This window comes from Mobula birostris, chromosome 1 (assembly GCF_030028105.1).
Source record: "Mobula birostris isolate sMobBir1 chromosome 1, sMobBir1.hap1, whole genome shotgun sequence".
Taxonomy (NCBI): Eukaryota; Metazoa; Chordata; class Chondrichthyes; order Myliobatiformes; family Myliobatidae; genus Mobula; species Mobula birostris.
The window spans coordinates 190,772,085-190,789,709 of record NC_092370.1 but is presented as its reverse complement, the minus strand read 5'-3'; the positions used below and the strand labels follow the sequence as shown (position 1 = coordinate 190,789,709).

Below are 17,625 nucleotides of genomic sequence, written 5' to 3'. Positions count from 1 at the left end.
TATCTCTTGATTCAGTAATGTTACTTGCCATCATCCATTTAAAAGATAACAAAAGAACGAAATTGAAAAGTGAATTTATTTTCACACATCCATCCTGTAGTCTCAATAATAATGGTAAGTATCTGCTGTTTTAGCAAATTTAGGTATACCTTGGTTGTCTGAATTTAGCTTTAGAAATAAGGTCACTCACTGAAGCCTCACGGTTATTTACTGCTTTACAGAAGTTATTTCCTATTGTCTGATATAATAGATAGTGAGCATTACATTGAAAATATTCAGTAATCTACTGTATGTTGGATCTATATTCTATTGGGGGGAAAGTGAGCACTGAGTTTTAAATAATTATTTGGTACAAACAGTTCAAATTTTGTGCACTATTGGGTCTTTCAAAAAAAGTAGGGTGTGGTGTGACCTAATAGACATCTTTAAACTGATAAAAGAATTCGATATTGTATATTGAGAGAGTGTTTCTATTTGTGGAAGGGCATAACTAGGTTCCATTAATGCACTGTAGTCCCCATAAAATCTAATAGGGAATTTAAATGATCTTTTTTTCCCAATGAGTGGTACGAATGTCAGACATAGTCTCAGGTGAAATCGTTGAAGTGAACGCTATAGATGCCTAAAAGGCTCAAAAAGCATGTAGAGGGCCAGGCCGATAGATGGAGATGAGAAAAAATGGGAGAAGATTCACATGGAGCATAAATACTGGTTAGGCTAATTGGCCTGTTTTTGTTCTGTATGTAAAACATCGATAAAGAGTATACTTGTCCATCTGAAGAACTCCTATTTAATGTGAAAACATGCTGATACTATTGAAATAGTATCTCTCTTACTATCTTTTTGTTGGTTTACATTCTTTGCAGACATCCTGTACATGTTGGGCTGATCTTGTCTGTTTTAATTGAATCCAAAATTGTTTCCCTTCAGAAATTGCAGAAAGTCAAGTCAAGTCAGGTCAAGTTTATTGTCATTTCGACCATAAACTGCTGGTATAGTTCACAGTAAAAACGAAACAACATTCCTCCAGGACCCTGCTGCTACATGAAACAACACAAAACTACACTAGACTAAGTGAGACAACAAGGCTACACTAGACTACGTAAAACAACATAAAAACTACACTAGACTACAGACCTACACAGGACTACATAAAGTGCACAAAACAGTGCAGGGCAGTACAATAAATAATAAACAAGACAATAGGCACAGTAGAGGACAAATTACAATATAATAATAAATGATGTAGATGTCAGTCTAGACTCTGAGTATTGAGGAGTCTGATGGCTTGGGGGAAAAAAACTGTTGCACAATCTGGTCGTGAGAGCCCGAATGCTTTGGTACCTTTTGCCAGATGGCAGGAGGGAGAAGAGTTTGTGTGAGGGGTGTGTGGGGTCCTTCACAATACTGTTGGCTTTACAGAGCAGCACGTAGTGTAAATGTCTTTAATGCGGGAGGAGAGACCCCAATGATCTTCTCAGCTGACCTCACTATCCGCTGCAGGGCCTTGCAATCCGAGATGGTGCAATTCCTGAACCAGGCAGTGATGCAGCTGCTTAGGATGCTCTCAATACAACCTCTGTAGAATGTGGTGAGGATGGGGCGTGGGAGATGGACTTTTCTCAGCCTTTGCAGAAAGTAGAGATGCTGCTGTGCTTTCTTGGCTATGGACCTGGTGTTGAGGGAGCAGGTGAGATTCTCCGCCAGGTGAACACCAAGAAATTTGGTGCTCTTAACGATCTCAACAGAGCAGCCGTCAATGTTCAGCGGAGAGCGGTCGCTCCGTGCTCTCCTGAAGTCAACAACCATCTCTTTTGTTCACATTCAGAGACAGGTTGTTGGCTCTGCACCAGTCCGTTAGCCGCTGCACCCCCTCTCTGTATGCTGACTCGTCATTCTTGCTGATGAGACCCACCACGGTCGTGTCATCGGCGAACTTGATGATGTGGTTCGAGCTGTGTGTTGCTGCACAGTTGTGGGTCAGCAGAGTGAACAGCAGTGGACTGAGCACACAGTCCAGGGGGGCCCCGTGCTCAGTGTGATGGTGTTGGAGATGCTGCTCCTGATCCGGACGGATTAGAGGTGTGAATCAAGAGGCTGCATGTTTCCTGAATGACTTGACATTGCTCAATAAAGACCAACGTTTAAAATGTGTAACAAAGTAACTTTCCCTCCTAAATCATCTCAGATTTGCCTGTTATTGAGCAATCTAGCAGTGCAGCTTTCTGGATTAACACACGAAAGTCGTGTGTCTTAGCTTTGTACAAGCGGATCTAATATCCACAAAATCCTGAACTATATGTAGCACTAAACTACAACCACCACCTTTTGAATACAATTCCACAAAGCTAGATTGCATGTGAGAGATTTAATTAATGGCTTCTATCTAATTAATTGCTTCTAAGATACCACAGGGAGAGGAGAAAAAATTTACACAAGATGATAAGGCTAGCTAATTGACCTTCAAATTGACCATTACTGAACAGAAGCTAAATTTCCATTTTCCCCCTATTTGGAATGTGGAATATGCTGCAACAAAGATATTTGTGAATGTAGATACTATGTGATCTAATAAGGGCTTGTTTTGTTTTGCTTTCTCTCGATCCAGATCAGAAGATGACCCTTTTCTCTTATATGCAACAATACTTTCAGGCAATCACTGTAAATTCCTTAGTAGAGACCTCATGAGGGATCATAAAGCTTGTATGCCTGACAAAACCACCCGGCGCCTGTTCTTCAAGTGGCAACGTGGACACCAGCTTGTGCTGTCAGGTTATAATCCAGGGCACAAGGTGAAATTTGAGGTGGGAGCACACACTGACTTAATTTAGAAGTAAAGAATATGATGCAACCTTCTTGCATAGACTGGGAGATAGTAGGTTGCAAATGATTCTTTCAAGGGAAAATACGTAATATATTGAGCTCTAATGCGAAAAGGCAATATATTCTGAAAAGAAGTTTTGCATTTTAAACATAAATTTGAAAAAATTGAGATTATTATTAATGTTGAGAATGCATAAGATTTGTTTTCCATTGATATTCAAATTGAAGATTGTAGCTAAATAGAAAAAAAGAAAAATTTGAAATGCAATGCTAAAACTAGTTAGGCCACATTTGGAGTATTGTGGCCTCATTAGAGGAAATATATCGAGGCTTTGGAGAGGTTTACCAGGATGCTGCCAGGAGTAGAAGGCATGTGCGATAAGGAGATATTGGACAAACTTGGGTTGTTGTCTCTTGGGTTGTTGCCTTTGGCATAGCAGAGGCTATGAGGAACCAACACAGATTTAAAAGATTATGACAGGCATAGAGCCAGTATCTTTTTTCCAGGGTTGAAATGTCTAATATCAGAGGGCAAACGTTTAAGGTGAGAAGGGGTAAGTTCAAAGAAGATTGGCAAGGCAAGTTTTGTACACACAGAATGTTTGGTGCCTGGAATGCACTGTCTAGAATGGTGGCGGAGGCAAATAAGATTGGGGCATTCACGAGGCTGTTAGATAAGTACATGAATGTGCAAGGAGAATGCATTAGTTTATCTGGGCATTAGATTATTAATTTAATCCTGTGCTGTACTGTTCTGTGTTCTACAAAGTCTTGGAAAATACTCAGCAGATCAAGCATCGCCTATGCAGAGAGAAAAGAGTTAAAAAAAAAAGTGTTAGTAAATGGATCAGAATGCTCTTAAATCCGAAACCTGACACCAGTATCTCTTGTCCTTATTTGATGGAAGCTGTTGAAAGGATAAGTACCCCACCCAGTCCTGAGTTGCAGGTTTGGTAACTCAAGTATTTTAATAATTTAACGCCTTCAAATTTAATCTACTTTACAGGTTGTACATTTCTGATGAAAGATCATTAACCTGAAATTTTATTCTGTAATCAACCTAAGTCCAAACATCTAAAAAACCCTCATAGTTATCTTCAGCTGGAACTTGCTGCCCAAGTGGCCAATATTACTCAACTGCCATGAAGCTTGAGCTTCCCACAATTGTTTAAGTCCCAAATCTGCAGGCTACTGTCTGAGTTTTGCCAGCTGTATTTCAACATTAGACTGCTTGTGGAAATTGGAAATGCAGCAGTTCCCCAGCCTATCCGCTTCTGAATCTGCTTTGGATTAATGCTCTTGCATGAACTGCAGACCATGTCATCCCATGTAGAGCTTTGTCTGAAAGAACAAGAGTGTGTCGTAATTACTTTCTACATTTTGAATAATTTTTCTGTTTATATTGATTATTTATGTACTTCAGAGTTTCCTTTTGCTCAAGATACTAAAAAGTATTGTGGTTGTATTCTATTGGCAGGATAAAAATACAAAATCTCTCTGTTAATTGGCCTAATAATATTTTTTAAAATGTTTGCTAAACTTCTGATAATAGTTTATAAAGTGCAGGCTGCTTGTATTAAGTATTTGCATATTGATTAAACATTATCATATTAAAAGAATGAACTTCACATTTTCCTACCAAAAATATTTGTTATAATTTATAATATTGAGTTTGTTTCAACATTACGTGACAATTTTTAACATTTATTTTTCTCTGTAGATCATACCAAATTATGACACAATAGTGCAGTCAACAAAAAATACTTGGCACATACCATATGAAGAAGAAGGAGTGGAGAGAAGCTCCTATGAAATTCCACGTAAATGGTTGTGTCTTCAAAAGCGTAATTGAGGAGACAGTAGTGGAGGTATTGCATGAATGTTGTAGATTTAGTTTTTAAAGAATTGGTTTATATTTAGAACATTTTCTTTGGCCACATTGAAATGTTTTTTTCTTATCCACTTTTTCTTCTAGAAATATAACAGCACCATGTCAACATAGTGGCTTACAGTTATCCTTAGCAAATCACTCTGGATGAGTTAATTCTGGAAAATAAATAGTTATTTTGAGTTTATCATTTACTGTTGTATACACTCATTAGTCAAATCAAATAAAACAATATCTCTGCAAACAATGAATTGGATGTTTTTACGCGCACACACAGAGTAGTCATTTTTGTAGTAATTCACCTCTGTTTAACCTTCTTCAGCATTTCTTTTTCAAGCAGTTGTCTAATTTCCTTTCAAACTCAATGTTAGATTTTATATCAACAATTTTCAATTTTTATCAGGTTTAACATTTGGCTAGCAGACACTTTCAGGGTGAAGACGTACTTATAACTGGAGAGGCCGGAACAGTTTTTATCAGGAGAACTGGTTAGATTACCATTTCAAGTCAAGTCAAGTTTATTGTCACTTAACTATGCATGTATACCGTCAAACGAGACAATGTTTCTCCAAACCAGTGTGTAAAGCACAGTAGTACACATAACACAAACAAGCCACAACAGCAGATGGATTACATAAAAATAAGCAACTAAAGTGCATAAATTATATATTGGAAGGTACAGAACAGATTAACCAGTGACACTTTGAATGCAGTGCGGCAGGCAGTTCAAAAGCCTAATGGCCTGGGCTGGCTGGTGGCGCAACGGTGTCGGCGCCGGACCGGGAGCGGAGGTTCCCGGGTTCGAGGTTGGTCAAGTCCGCTCCCGAGTGTGCTTTCCGTCCGTGCCGGGTTGAGTGTCAAGATCGCAACTTGACCTCGTAAAGTGGAGGGAAAATGCTGCGAGGGTGTCTGTGTGGGGAGTGGCACGCCATGCGGTCTCACTCGCTCCGCACCTTGTGGAGGCCATGGGGGGGGGGGTTAACGTCATCTCAGGCGCACATGCGCAGATGGGCGTGCATGCAGGCACATGCCAAGAAAAAAAAGCCTAATGGCCTGAGGAAAGAAACTGTTCCCCCATCCTGACCATTCTCGTTTTTATGCTTTGGAGTCTCCTGCCCTCCTGCCTGATGGTAGAAAGTCAAAGAGGATGCTAGATGGATGGGTGGGATGATTATCTAGAGCAGGAGTTCCCAACCTTTTTTATGCCATGGAACAATACTATTAAGCAAAGGGTCCGTGGACCACACGTTGGAAACCACTGATCCAGAGTATGAATTCTTAAAAGATTTCCAGATACTTTCTGATACAGATGGCATCCTATTGAAATAGTCTCTGTCTTTACACAGGAGATACAACTGGGTGCTAATGCTGGAATTTGGAGCATAGAACGATCTCCTGGAGAAATTCAGCAGCTTGAGCAGCATCTGTGGGGAGAGGGGAATTACCGACATTTTTGGTCAAAACTGTGCCTTCAAACATTAAAATAATTCAATTAAATGTAAGAGACTTGGATTTCCATACAAAAAGTCATTATCAGTCCTTGCCTTTTGTGAATGCAGATAGATCTCTCTCAGAATCCCCTCCAGTAACTTTCCTGTATGATTTGTAACTCCAAAACATAAAACTATTTGAAAGAAAAACACAGGAGCCCAGGGAAAAGTGTCTCTATTTCGTTATACTTTCGTGAGGCACACACATACTTGTGACGTTTTGGCGTAACGATGTATGGATTCACACACTTTTACATGTAATATGTAATTAATTGTGTAAACAAAAAAATGCTTAATGAAACAAAATGTTTACAATATTATTCAAATGTTACTGCAGTATTAAACAGCACTCTTCCCTCAACTGAAATATGTACCATATTGCTCCCTAGTCATATATTTTTTCTCACTCCTTATGTGTATTTTCCCTCAATCCCAGGTCCTTTACTAGAGGCCTGTTCTCTTCTGGACCAAGATGTCAGATGTTGTTCCCGGGATTTGTTGGAGCCACGCTCCCAGTCCAGGTGTCACAGCTCCAACTACTCGTATCTCCCCTGGGATTACTCTGGCTTTAACCTTATACATCCTTTCTATCTGCCCTGGTATTTCTCCAGCTTCTCATATTCTTTCTTCCTGGTGTTACTGCCATTCAGGATTGCCCCGTCTATTACTATTGCTTTCTTCTATTCCTTGTTCAGTATTAGTATGTCTGGTTGGTTAGCCAGTACCTGCTTATCACTCTTTATTCGGAAATCCCACAGGAGCGTGGCCCTATCATTCTCCACTACCTTCTCGGGTGGTTCCCATTTGGACTTGTGAGTGTCCAATCTATACTCAGCATAGATGTTCCTGTACTAAATTCCTGCAACTTGGTAGTGCTGTTCAGTGTATGTCCCTGCCTGCATCTTTCACCTTGCTACTATGTGCTAGATAGTTTTAGCGGATTCCTTGCACAGTCTGCGTTTTGGATCTTGTCTGGTGTGATAGACCCCTGCTTCTATTGCTAACATGCTCAGCGCCTGTTCTGGTGCAGCCATGAGCAGCACCTCTGTGCTGTCCCTCAGCCCTGCTATTTCCAGCCATTGGTAGGTCTTTCTTATGTCAGGCACCGCTGATATCGGGCGATGGCACATCCCGCGCAGTGGCTTGTCTTGCCATGGCCTCTGGTCCTCTGGCTGTGCTTCACCCACTTCCATTTCCATGTCCCCTGCCTGCTGTCTGAGGTATTTCCCCAGCAGGTTGCCCTTAGGGGCCATCTTCCTGACATACTCTGGGATGTTTCAATACCCAAGTCCCTGTCCTCCTTTATTCTGGTGGTGTACAGTTGATCGACCTTGGACTTTGGATGTAATCCTCCCTGTATTTTTAGTAGTTTCTGGGTATTGATGTCAGCAGCTTCCAGTTCATTTCTTGGCCAACACACTATTGCGGCTGGGTATCTGATGACTGGTAGGGCGAATGTCTTGATGGCTCTGATCTCGTTCTTCCCATTCAGCTGGCCTTTTAGGACCTGTCTCACTCTTTGGAGCTACTTGGATGTTGCAGCCTTCTTTGTGTCCCCATCATGGTTTCCATGCATCTGCAGGATCCCCAGGTATTTGTAGCTGTCCTGCACATCTGGTATGTAGTCGTCAGGTAACTCAACTCCTTCAGTCTTGATGGGTTTGCCTTTTTCACTACCACCCGGCTGTACTTTTACAGTCCAAATTACATCCCAATGTCTCTGCTGTACACCCTTGTCAGGTGGATTAGTGAGTCAATGCCTCTTTCATCTCTGGCATACAGCTTGATGTCATCCATGTACAGGAGGTAGCTGATGGTCACTCCACTCTTGAACCTGTATCCATATCCACCCATCTGAGATGATCTGGCTGAGGGGGTTCAAGCCTATGCAGAGCAGCAGTGGGGATAGTGCATCACCCTGGTATATTCCACATCTGATCGTCACTTGTGTTGTTAGCTTTGAGTTAACTTCTAGCGTTCTCCTTCAATGGCCCACTGAGTTCTTGATGAAGGCCCTTGGTGTCTTGTTGACTTTGTACATTCCAGGATCCATATGTGGGGCATTTCGTTGTATGCTGTCTGGTAGTTGATCCAGGCTGTGCTTAGGTTGGTTTATCTGGTCTTGGAGTCTCACTTGACTGCTTTGTCTGCCAGCAGTTGGTACTTGAGCCTCTGGTTCCATTACCAATCCCCCTCTGAGCAGGGCTCAGGAATTTGCACACATATTCCTTCAGTTTGGTGGCTATGATGCCTGATGTTGTTGACAGGCAGGTTATAGTCTGGCTGGTGTTGCTCTTTGTGAGAATCCTTCATTATGAGTAGTGTGCTTCCTGTCAGGGTGGGAGCCAGCTTCAAGTAGCTGGTTCATTTGAGCTGCCAGCCATGTACATAATGCTGTTAGTTTCTTCAGCCAGTAGGTGTGGATCATATCAGGGTCAGGTGATATCCACACTTGCTACCTATTGCTGGACCTCCACTGCTGTGACAATGATTGGTTCTTCCTCTGAGAGATCGCAGATGCTTACTTGTAGATCTTTCAGGCAGTGTTAAGTGATGCTTCATTCTCCTATATACCCTTCGGTATTCCTCAGTTGCTGTCTTGGTTGGTTGAGGTACTGGCATATTGTTGCTTTGGAACTGTGCGAATACTTTAAGAACATAGGACATAGAAAACCTACAGCACAATACAGGCCTTTCGGCCCACAAAATTGTGCTGAACATGTCCCTACCTTAGAAATTACCAGGCTTACCTATAGCCCTCTATTTTTCGAAGCTCCATGTACCTATCCAAAAGTCTCTTAAAAGACCCTATTGTATCCGCCTCCACCACCGTTGCCAGCAGCTCATTCCACACACTCACCACTCTCTGAGTAAAAAAAACTTACCCTGCCATCTCCTCTGTACCTACTCCCTAGCAACTTAAACCTTGTGGCAACCATTTCAGCCCTGGGAAATAGCCTCTGACTATCCACACAATCAATGCCTCTCATCATCTTATACACCTCTATCAGGCCACCTCTCATCCTCCATCGCTCCAAGGAGAAAAGGCTGGGTTCACTCAACCTGTTCTCATAAGGCATGCTCCCCAATCCAGGCAACATCCTTGTAAATCTCTGCACCCTTTCTATGGCTTCCACATCCATCCTGTAGTGTGGCGACCAGAACTGAGCACAGTACTCCAAGTAGGGTCTGACCAGGGCCCTATATAGCTGCAACGTTACCTCTCAGCTCTTAAACTCAATCCTACGGTTGATGAAGGCCAATGAACCATATGCCTTCTTAACCAACCCGCACAGCAGCTTTGAGTGTCCTATGGACACGGACCCCAAGATCCCTCTGATCTCCACACTGCCAAGAGCCTTACTATATTCTACCATCTAATTTGACCTACCAAAATAAACCACCTCACGCTTATCTGGGTTGAACTCCATCTGCCACTTTTCAGCCCAGTTTTGCATTTTATTGATGTCCCGCTGTAACCTCTAACAGCCCTCCACACTATCCACAACACCTCCAACCTTTGTGTCATCAGCAAACTTATTAACCCATCCCTCCACTTCCTCATCCAGGTCATTTATAAAAATCACGAAGAGTAAGGGTCCCAGAACAGATCCCTGAGGCACTCCACTGGTGACTGACCTCCAGGCGGAATATGACCTGTCTACAGTCACTCCTTGCCTTCTGTGGGCAAGCCAGTTCTGTATCCACAAAGCAATGTCCCCTTGGATCCCATGCCTCCTTAATTTCTCAATAAGCCTTGCATGGGGTACCTTATCAAATGCCTTGCTGAAATCCATATACACTACATCTACTGCTCTTCCTTCATCAATGAGTTTAGTCACATTCTCAAAAAATTCAAACAGGCTCGTAAGGCATGACCTGCCCTTGACAAAGCCATGCTGACTATTCCTAATCATACTATACCTCTGCAAATGTTCATAAATCCTGCCTCTCAGGATCTTCGCCATCAACTTACCAACCACTGAGGTAAGACTCACTGGTCTATAATTTCCTGGGCTATCTCTACTCCCTTTCTTGAACAAAGGAACAACATCCTTTGGGCTATCTCTACTCCCTTTCTTGAACAAAGGAACAACATCCTTTCTTGAACAAAGGAACAACATCCACAACCCTCCAATCCTCCGGAACCTCATGAAAAGATCATCACCAGAGGCTCAGCAATCTCCTCCCTCGCCTCCCACAGTAGCCTTGGTACATCTCATCCGGTCCCGGCGACTTATCCAACTTGATGCTTTCCAAAAGCTCCAGCACATCCTCTTTCTTAATATCTACATGCTCAAGTTTTTCAGTCTGCTGCAAGTCATCACTACGATCACCAAGATCCTTTTCATTAATACTTCTGAAATGCCCAGTTTGCTGCCGCTGCTACTGTGTGATCGAGAATCTCCGGAGGGAAGGCCCTAAAATCCTTGGCTTTGCCTGCTGCTGGCAGCCGGGGCTAGGGTCGAAGCGCTCGGCAGAGATGGTGCTCGGTGTCGGATGGCTGGTCAGAGGTTCGAAGTTTTCGGACGACTCAGAGTCGGACTGTGGTCGGGCAAGGCAGGGACAGTTTTCTTCTCCCATCTGCGTGAGATGTGGGATTTTCGAGAGACTTTGAACTTTTTTTACCGTGCCCATGGCCTGTTCTTCATCAAGTTACGGTATTGCTTGCACTGTTGTAACTATATGTTATAATTATGTGGTTTTTGTCAGTTTTTCAGTCTTGGTCCTGTGTTTCTGTGATATCACACCGGAGGAATATTATATCATTTCTTAATGCATGCATTACTAAATGACAACAAAAGAAGACTGTGTGTCCTCATAATCTAATCTAATTAAGTCCCTCTGCTATTTCCTCCGGTTCCATACATACTTTCCCACTGTCACACTTGACACGTTCTATTCTTTCACGTCTTATCCTCTTGCTCTTCACATACTTGTAGAATGTCTTGGGGTTTTCCTTCATCCTGCCCACTGAGGCCTTCTCATGGCCCCTTCTGGCTCTCCTATTTTCCTCGTTAAGCTCCTTCCTTATAATCTTATAGATCTCTAACAATTACCTAGCTCTCTGAACCTTTTGTAAGCTTTTCTTCTTGACTAGATTTATTACAGCCTTTGTCCACCACAGTTCCTGTACCCTACCATAACTTCCGTCTCATTGGAATGTACTTTTGCAGAACTCCACACAAATATCCCCTGAATATTTGCCGCATTTCTTCCTTTCTTTTCCCTGAGAACATCGGTTTCCAATTTAAGCTTCCAATTTCCTACCTGATAGCCTCATAATTTCCTGGTTCTTTGGAGAAGAGTACATTTGTTCGCTTGGCCTCTGCGTCCTTAGTGTACTTCTGTGGTCCAGTAACCAGAGCTGTTAATTGTTGCCTGGCAGTTTCCAGAGCTTCGGCTATGGATGTACCTCTTTATTTCCTTAGTAGCTGAGATGAGTCTTTGGTCTTCCCACTTTTCTGCAGTTTAGTGAGTCTGTTGACCTCAGCCCGTGTAGTTTTCATCTTGGCTTCCAACTGTTGTCTCCAGGGTGGGGGGTTATAACAGTAGTCTCCACTGTGCCGAGAAGTTGTAGTGGAGGCTATTGGGCACACATATGGTCACTTTGTAGCTGCATCCACTACTAGCAAGAAATTTGTGCCCATAAATGGGCTGGCAAAATCCACATGAATCCTCTGCCAGGGCAATGTAGGCCATTCCCAGGAATGGAGAAGTGTTGTTCTTGGCATATTCTGGATGTGTTGCCATCCCAAACAGTGCATAGGAAGCTGCTCAATCTGTTAATCTATCCCAGGCCACCAGACAAAACATCAAGCCAATCCTTTCATTTTGACCATGCATGTAGCTTCTGCAACACTTTCACTCTCAGCTTGGATCGTACAACTCTCAACCCCAACATAAGGTAATCTCCGCCAAGGGCAAGTTCATCCTGGCGCTGGTAAGGATGGAGGAAATTGAATTTCTGCTGCACATTCCAGCCATTTTGGGTGATCATGTAAACTTGAGACAGTGTTCGGTCTTTTCTGATTTCCCTTTGGATCATCTCTGCTGTAATAGAGAGACTTTTGATTTGCATTCGGAAGAAAATATCAACAGGAGTGTCTTTTGTAAAATTCTTAGGTATTCCCTTTTCCAAGGGTAGAAGGGAGACTCCATCAGTATTTCCATGATTTAGCCATCCTCTTTAATACGATCTTGTGATTGCGTCTTCCAAGAAACAGTACTCATCCCCACATTTGTGCTGCTGTTAGTCAAATAGCCTATCTGTGGATTGAAAATGGACACTAATGGTTGATGATCAGAAATGAAAGTAAACTCTTTCCCATACAGGTACTGGTTGAAATGTTTTACACCACAAACCAGATTCAAGGACTCTCTGTCAATCTGTGCGAAACTTTTCCCTGCAGCGGTAAGGGAACGTGATGCAAAGACGGTGGAGCATTCACTTCCATCACTCATGACGTGACATGGCTGCATCCATACCATAAGGCAAGGCGCCACAGGCCAGCTTCACTGCACAGTGTGGATCGTAATGTGTGAGTACAATGTCTGGCATCACCATTTCCTTTGCCTCCTTACACTGCTTCGTCCATTGTCATTCTTTCCAGTCTGTAGTAATGTGTCCAAGTGGTGGAGCACAGTAGCCAGGTTTACTATAACCTGTTATAGTAACTGACAGATACTAAAAAGGACTGTGATTGTGACATGTACTGTGGCCTTGGGGATTCCAGCACTGCTTGAATTGTCTCAACACACTTGTGTATTTATTGTGCAGCAATAGTGTGACCACAGTAAGTGATGTATGATGTAAAGAATTCACACTTGCCATGTCATGCTCGGAGCCCATAACCTAAGTGTCTTTTTAACACTGTCTAGAGAGTTTGGAGATGTTCCTTGTCATCCTCATCAGTAACCATGATGTCATCCAGGTAACACTGAGTGCTTGGGCAGTCTTGCAACACCTGGTCCATTGGTTTATGCCAGAGTGCAGGTGCCGATGCTACTCCAGAAATAAGCCTTGGACAGACACTTATCCTTGCAAGCAGAACGAGTGCCATAACTGCCCCTACACCACCTCCCTGACTACCATTCAGGGTCCTAAACAGTTCTTCCTGGTGAGGTGACACTTCACCTGTGAGTCTGTTGGGGTTAATATTGTATTCGGTGCTCGGGTGTGGCCTCCTGTGTATCAGTGAGGCCCAAAGTAGATTGGGAGACTGCCGAGCACCTACGCTCCGTCCATCAGAGAAAGCAGGATCTCCTGGTGGCCGCACACTTAAATTCTACTTCCCATTCCTATTCCAACATGTCAGTCCATGGCCTCCTCTACTGCTGCGATGAGGCCACACTCAAGTTGGAGGACCAACACCTTATATTCTGTCTGGGTAGCCTCCAACCTGATGGCACGAACATCAATTTTTGGAACTTATTGTAATGCCCCCCAACTTCACCATTCCTATTCCCATTTTCCCCCCCTCACCTCATTTCCTTACCACCTTCTGGTGCTCCTCCCCCTTTCCTTTCTTCCATGGTCTTCTACCCTCTCCTATCAGATTCCTCCTTCTCCAGCCCTTTATTTCTTTCACCAATCAGCTTCCCAGAGCTTTACTTCACCCCTCCCCCTCTCCTGGTTTCATCTCTCTCCTACCACCTTTCTCCCCTCCCCCCACCTCCTTGTTCTAATCTTTATTCCGGTCCTAATGAAGGGTCTTGACCCAAAACGTCAACTGCTTTTTCTTTTCCATAGATGCTGCCTGGCCTGCTAAGTTCCTCCAGCATTTTGTGTGTGTTGCTTTGGATTTCTAGCATCTGCAGATTTTCTCATCTTTGATAAACATATCTATTTTGTTTTACTTTAGAGAAGCGCACACGTATGACCTGGTACCGTAATGATGTATGCCATTCATGTACTTTTATATATACCGTGGACCACACACAGAAGTACAGTGGTTAACACAATGCTTTACAGTACAGGTGATCCAGGTTCAATTCCCACTGCTGCCTGTAAGGAGTTAATATGTTCGCCCTGTGACCACATGAGTTTCCTCCCACAGTCCAAAGACGTACTAATTGACCACTTAATTGGTCATTGTAGATTGTCCCATGATTAGGCCAGGATTAAATCGGGAGAATGCTGGTCAGCGTGGCTCAAAGGGCTGGAAGGGCTATTCCACACTGTATCTCAATACATAAGTACAAAACCCATAATGAATTATGTAAACAACAAAGAATTCTTCATAAAACAATGTGTTTACAATATTACTCAAATGTTACTGAAATATTAAATACACAACATTTCCCAGCAATGATGTTAGGCTCACTGGTCCATAGTTCCTAATATGGTGTGTGCATGTTTAATGTTTGGGTCTCAGAGCAGTTACTTTATGCCAAAAGATATTAAGCTAATTTTCAATTAAGACAGATTGCAATAATGTCCTGCCTTGAAGATGGTCAACTTTCTTGATAGGGGTGTTCAGTACTTAAACACTTTCCAAGGAAAGTTATAATCTCAACTACAGAGCTTAACTTCCAAATATGTATTTCATTCATCTTCAACAAGGTCACTTTATTTTTTAGTATTTGCTGTCTAATAATACAAATTGAGCAATGTCAGATTTACTTCCTGTATTCTTAACAAAATGTTAGAACATTGTTTTAAACAGTTTGACCCTTCTAAACTGCGAATTGATTCTAATCATTATTTTGTGGAGATTATAGGTAAAAATTCTGAATGTTTGCCTCATGCTGTAAATAAAAAAGGAAGGAAAGTATTGGTGGCAATGCAAAGGAAGAGGAACCTTCAGTTAAGGAAATCAACTTAACCACAGGTGTTCTCTACAGTTTCAAACAGGAATGTGCCTGTTGGCTGGGCAGAAGTCAAAGACTGAAACCGCATTTTAATAAATTTTTAAAAAAACAATCCTCCTGCCATGCCAATTTCCCTTAATTTGGCATTAATTATTGCCTACGATAGTAGTCCAACCCTGGGGAAGGGGAGAGCTGTACAAGAGGGACTGGAGAGAAACCAGTATCTCGGCTGTGAGATCCACTAATGCTGCTTGGGATGGTTTAAACTAGCTGTGCAGGGGACTGGGGACTGGAGCACCAGGTCAGTAAGTAAACGATTGAACAGGAAGTTAGATGTCAGGGATAGTACTGATGGGCAAAATCGAAATAACAAGGTATGATGGGACAGAAAATTTGAAGTGCATAATTTTAATGCTAGAAGTATTACAGGTAATAATGATGAACTTAGAGCATAGAACAATAATGTTGTGGCCATTAAAGCAACACACATCAAAGTTGCTGGTGAACGCAGCAGGCCATTACAAAGACTTGGTTGAAAGAGGGACAGAAATAGGTGATTAATGTACCAGGTTTTTGAAGTTTTAGAAAAGATAGAGGAGGTAAAAGAGGGCGAAAGTTGCATTACTAATCAGCTGCACTCGGGATAAATATTGGAGGATGCAGACACAATCCATTTGGGTAGAACTCAAGAATAGGAAGGGAGCAATAACATTGATAAGATTGTACTACAGACCACTCTGTAGTATCCTAGCAGAAAGGTTTACTAGTGCTGCACAGAGGGGTTTAAACTAGAGTTGCAAGGGGATGGGAACCAGAGTGCCAGAACAGATAGTGGAGAGGTTGTGGAAACAGTTTGCTAAGAGCTCGGACAAAGTCAGAAACCAAAAGGTTGAGCAGGATGCGACTAATGTCCTAAGCTGCGTATATTTCAATGCAAGAAATATTGTAGGAAAGGCAGATGAACTCAGGGTGTGGATCAACACCTGGAATTCTGATATTGTAGCCACTAGTGAAACTTAGTTGCAGGAGGGGCAGGACTGGCAGCTCAATATCCCAGGGTTCAGTTGTTTTAGATGCGACAGAGTGAAAGGGTTTAAATGAGGAGGGATGGCATTACTAGTCAGGGAAGATGTCAGGCAGCACTCAGACTGGAGAGCACGTCTAGTGATCATTAAGGGGGGAACTGAGAAATAAAAAAGGCATGACCATGGTTAATGGGGCAACATTACAGACCACCCAACAGTCTGAGGGATTGGAGGAACAAATTTGCAGAGAGATTGCAAACTGTTGCAAGAAACATAAGGTTATTATAATTAGTGATTTTAACTTTCTACATATTGACTGGGAATTCCATACTGTAAAAGGACAAGATGGGATTGAGTTTGTCAAATGTGTTCAAGAAAGTTTCCTTAATCAGCACGTAAGAAGTCCCAATGAGAGAGTGTGTGATACTTGATCTGCTATTAGGGAGAGAGACAGGGCAGGTGGCAGAAGTTTGTGTAGGAGAGCACTTTGCACCTAGTGATTATAATGCCATTAGTTTCAATGGAAATATGCGAAAAGATAGGTCATATCTGTGGGTTGAGATTCTAAATTGGAGAAAGGCCAATTTTAATGATATCAGAAAGGATCTGGCAAGTGTGGATTGGGACAGACTGTTTTCTAGAAAAAGTGTACTTGGTAACAGGGAGGCCTTCAAAAGTGAAATTTTGCAAGTACAAAGCTTCTGTGTGTCTGTCAGAATAAAAGGTAATGACAACAGCTGTAGGGGACCTTGGTTTTCAAGAAATATTCAGGCCCTGGTTAAAAAAAAAAGAGGTGCATAGCAGGTATAGGCAGGGTGGGAACAAATGCAGTGCTTATGGAGAATAACAAATGCATGAGCACACTTAAGAACGAAATCAGGAGGGCTAAAAGAAGGCATGAGGTTGCCCAAGCAGATAAAATGAAGAAGAATCCTAAGGAATTGTACAGATGTGTTATGAGCAAAAGGATTGCAAGGGACAAAATTGGTTCGCTGGAAGATCAGAATGGTAATCCATGTGTGGAGCCAAAATAGATTGGGGGAGATCTTAAATTTTTTTTTTACATTTGTATTTACGCAGGCGACAGACACAGAATCTATTGAAGTGAGGCAAACCAGCATCATCGTCATGGACCCTATACAGATTACAGAGGTGGAGGTGTTTGCTGTCCTGAGGCAAATTAGGGTGGATAAATCCCCAGGGCCAGTGCAGAATTTGCAGAGGCCCTAGCAGAGATAGTTAAATTATCCATAGCAACAGGTGAGGTACCAGAGGATTGTAGGTTTATAAGATCATATGAGGCATAAATAAACAGGGAGTATCTTTTTCCCAGGGTAGAAATATCTAATACCAGAGGGCATGCATTGAAGGTGAGAGGGGGTAGGATCAAAGGGGATGTGATGGGTAAGTTGTTTTTACTCAGAGTGGTGGATACCTGGAATACACTGCCTGTTATGGTGGTAGAGGCAATACATTAGAGGCTTCTAAGAGGTGTTTAGATAGGTACGTGGATATGAGGAAGATGACGGATATGGACATTGTCTATGTAGGAGGAATTCGTTTTTGGGTTTTTAAAAATCTACTT

General features: G+C 42.5%; 1 protein-coding gene across 3 annotated transcripts in view; it reads left to right on the top strand.

Annotated features, from left to right (window-relative positions):
* prorp (protein only RNase P catalytic subunit) overlaps positions 1 to 17,625 on the top strand; it is an 83,019-nt gene that overhangs the window by 60,751 nt on the left and 4,643 nt on the right. For 2 of the 3 annotated variants that reach the window (XM_072267687.1, XM_072267672.1), the window contains 4 exons: positions 2,609 to 2,804; positions 4,544 to 4,691; positions 6,058 to 6,209; positions 12,538 to 12,743. In XM_072267687.1, coding sequence (XP_072123788.1) covers positions 2,609 to 2,804; positions 4,544 to 4,675 — 328 coding nt within the window. In that variant the 3' untranslated portion in view covers positions 4,676 to 4,691; positions 6,058 to 6,209; positions 12,538 to 12,743. The remainder of the gene's footprint in view (positions 1 to 2,608; positions 2,805 to 4,543; positions 4,692 to 6,057; positions 6,210 to 12,537; positions 12,744 to 17,625) is intronic. The other variant, XM_072267681.1, reaches the window with a different exon arrangement.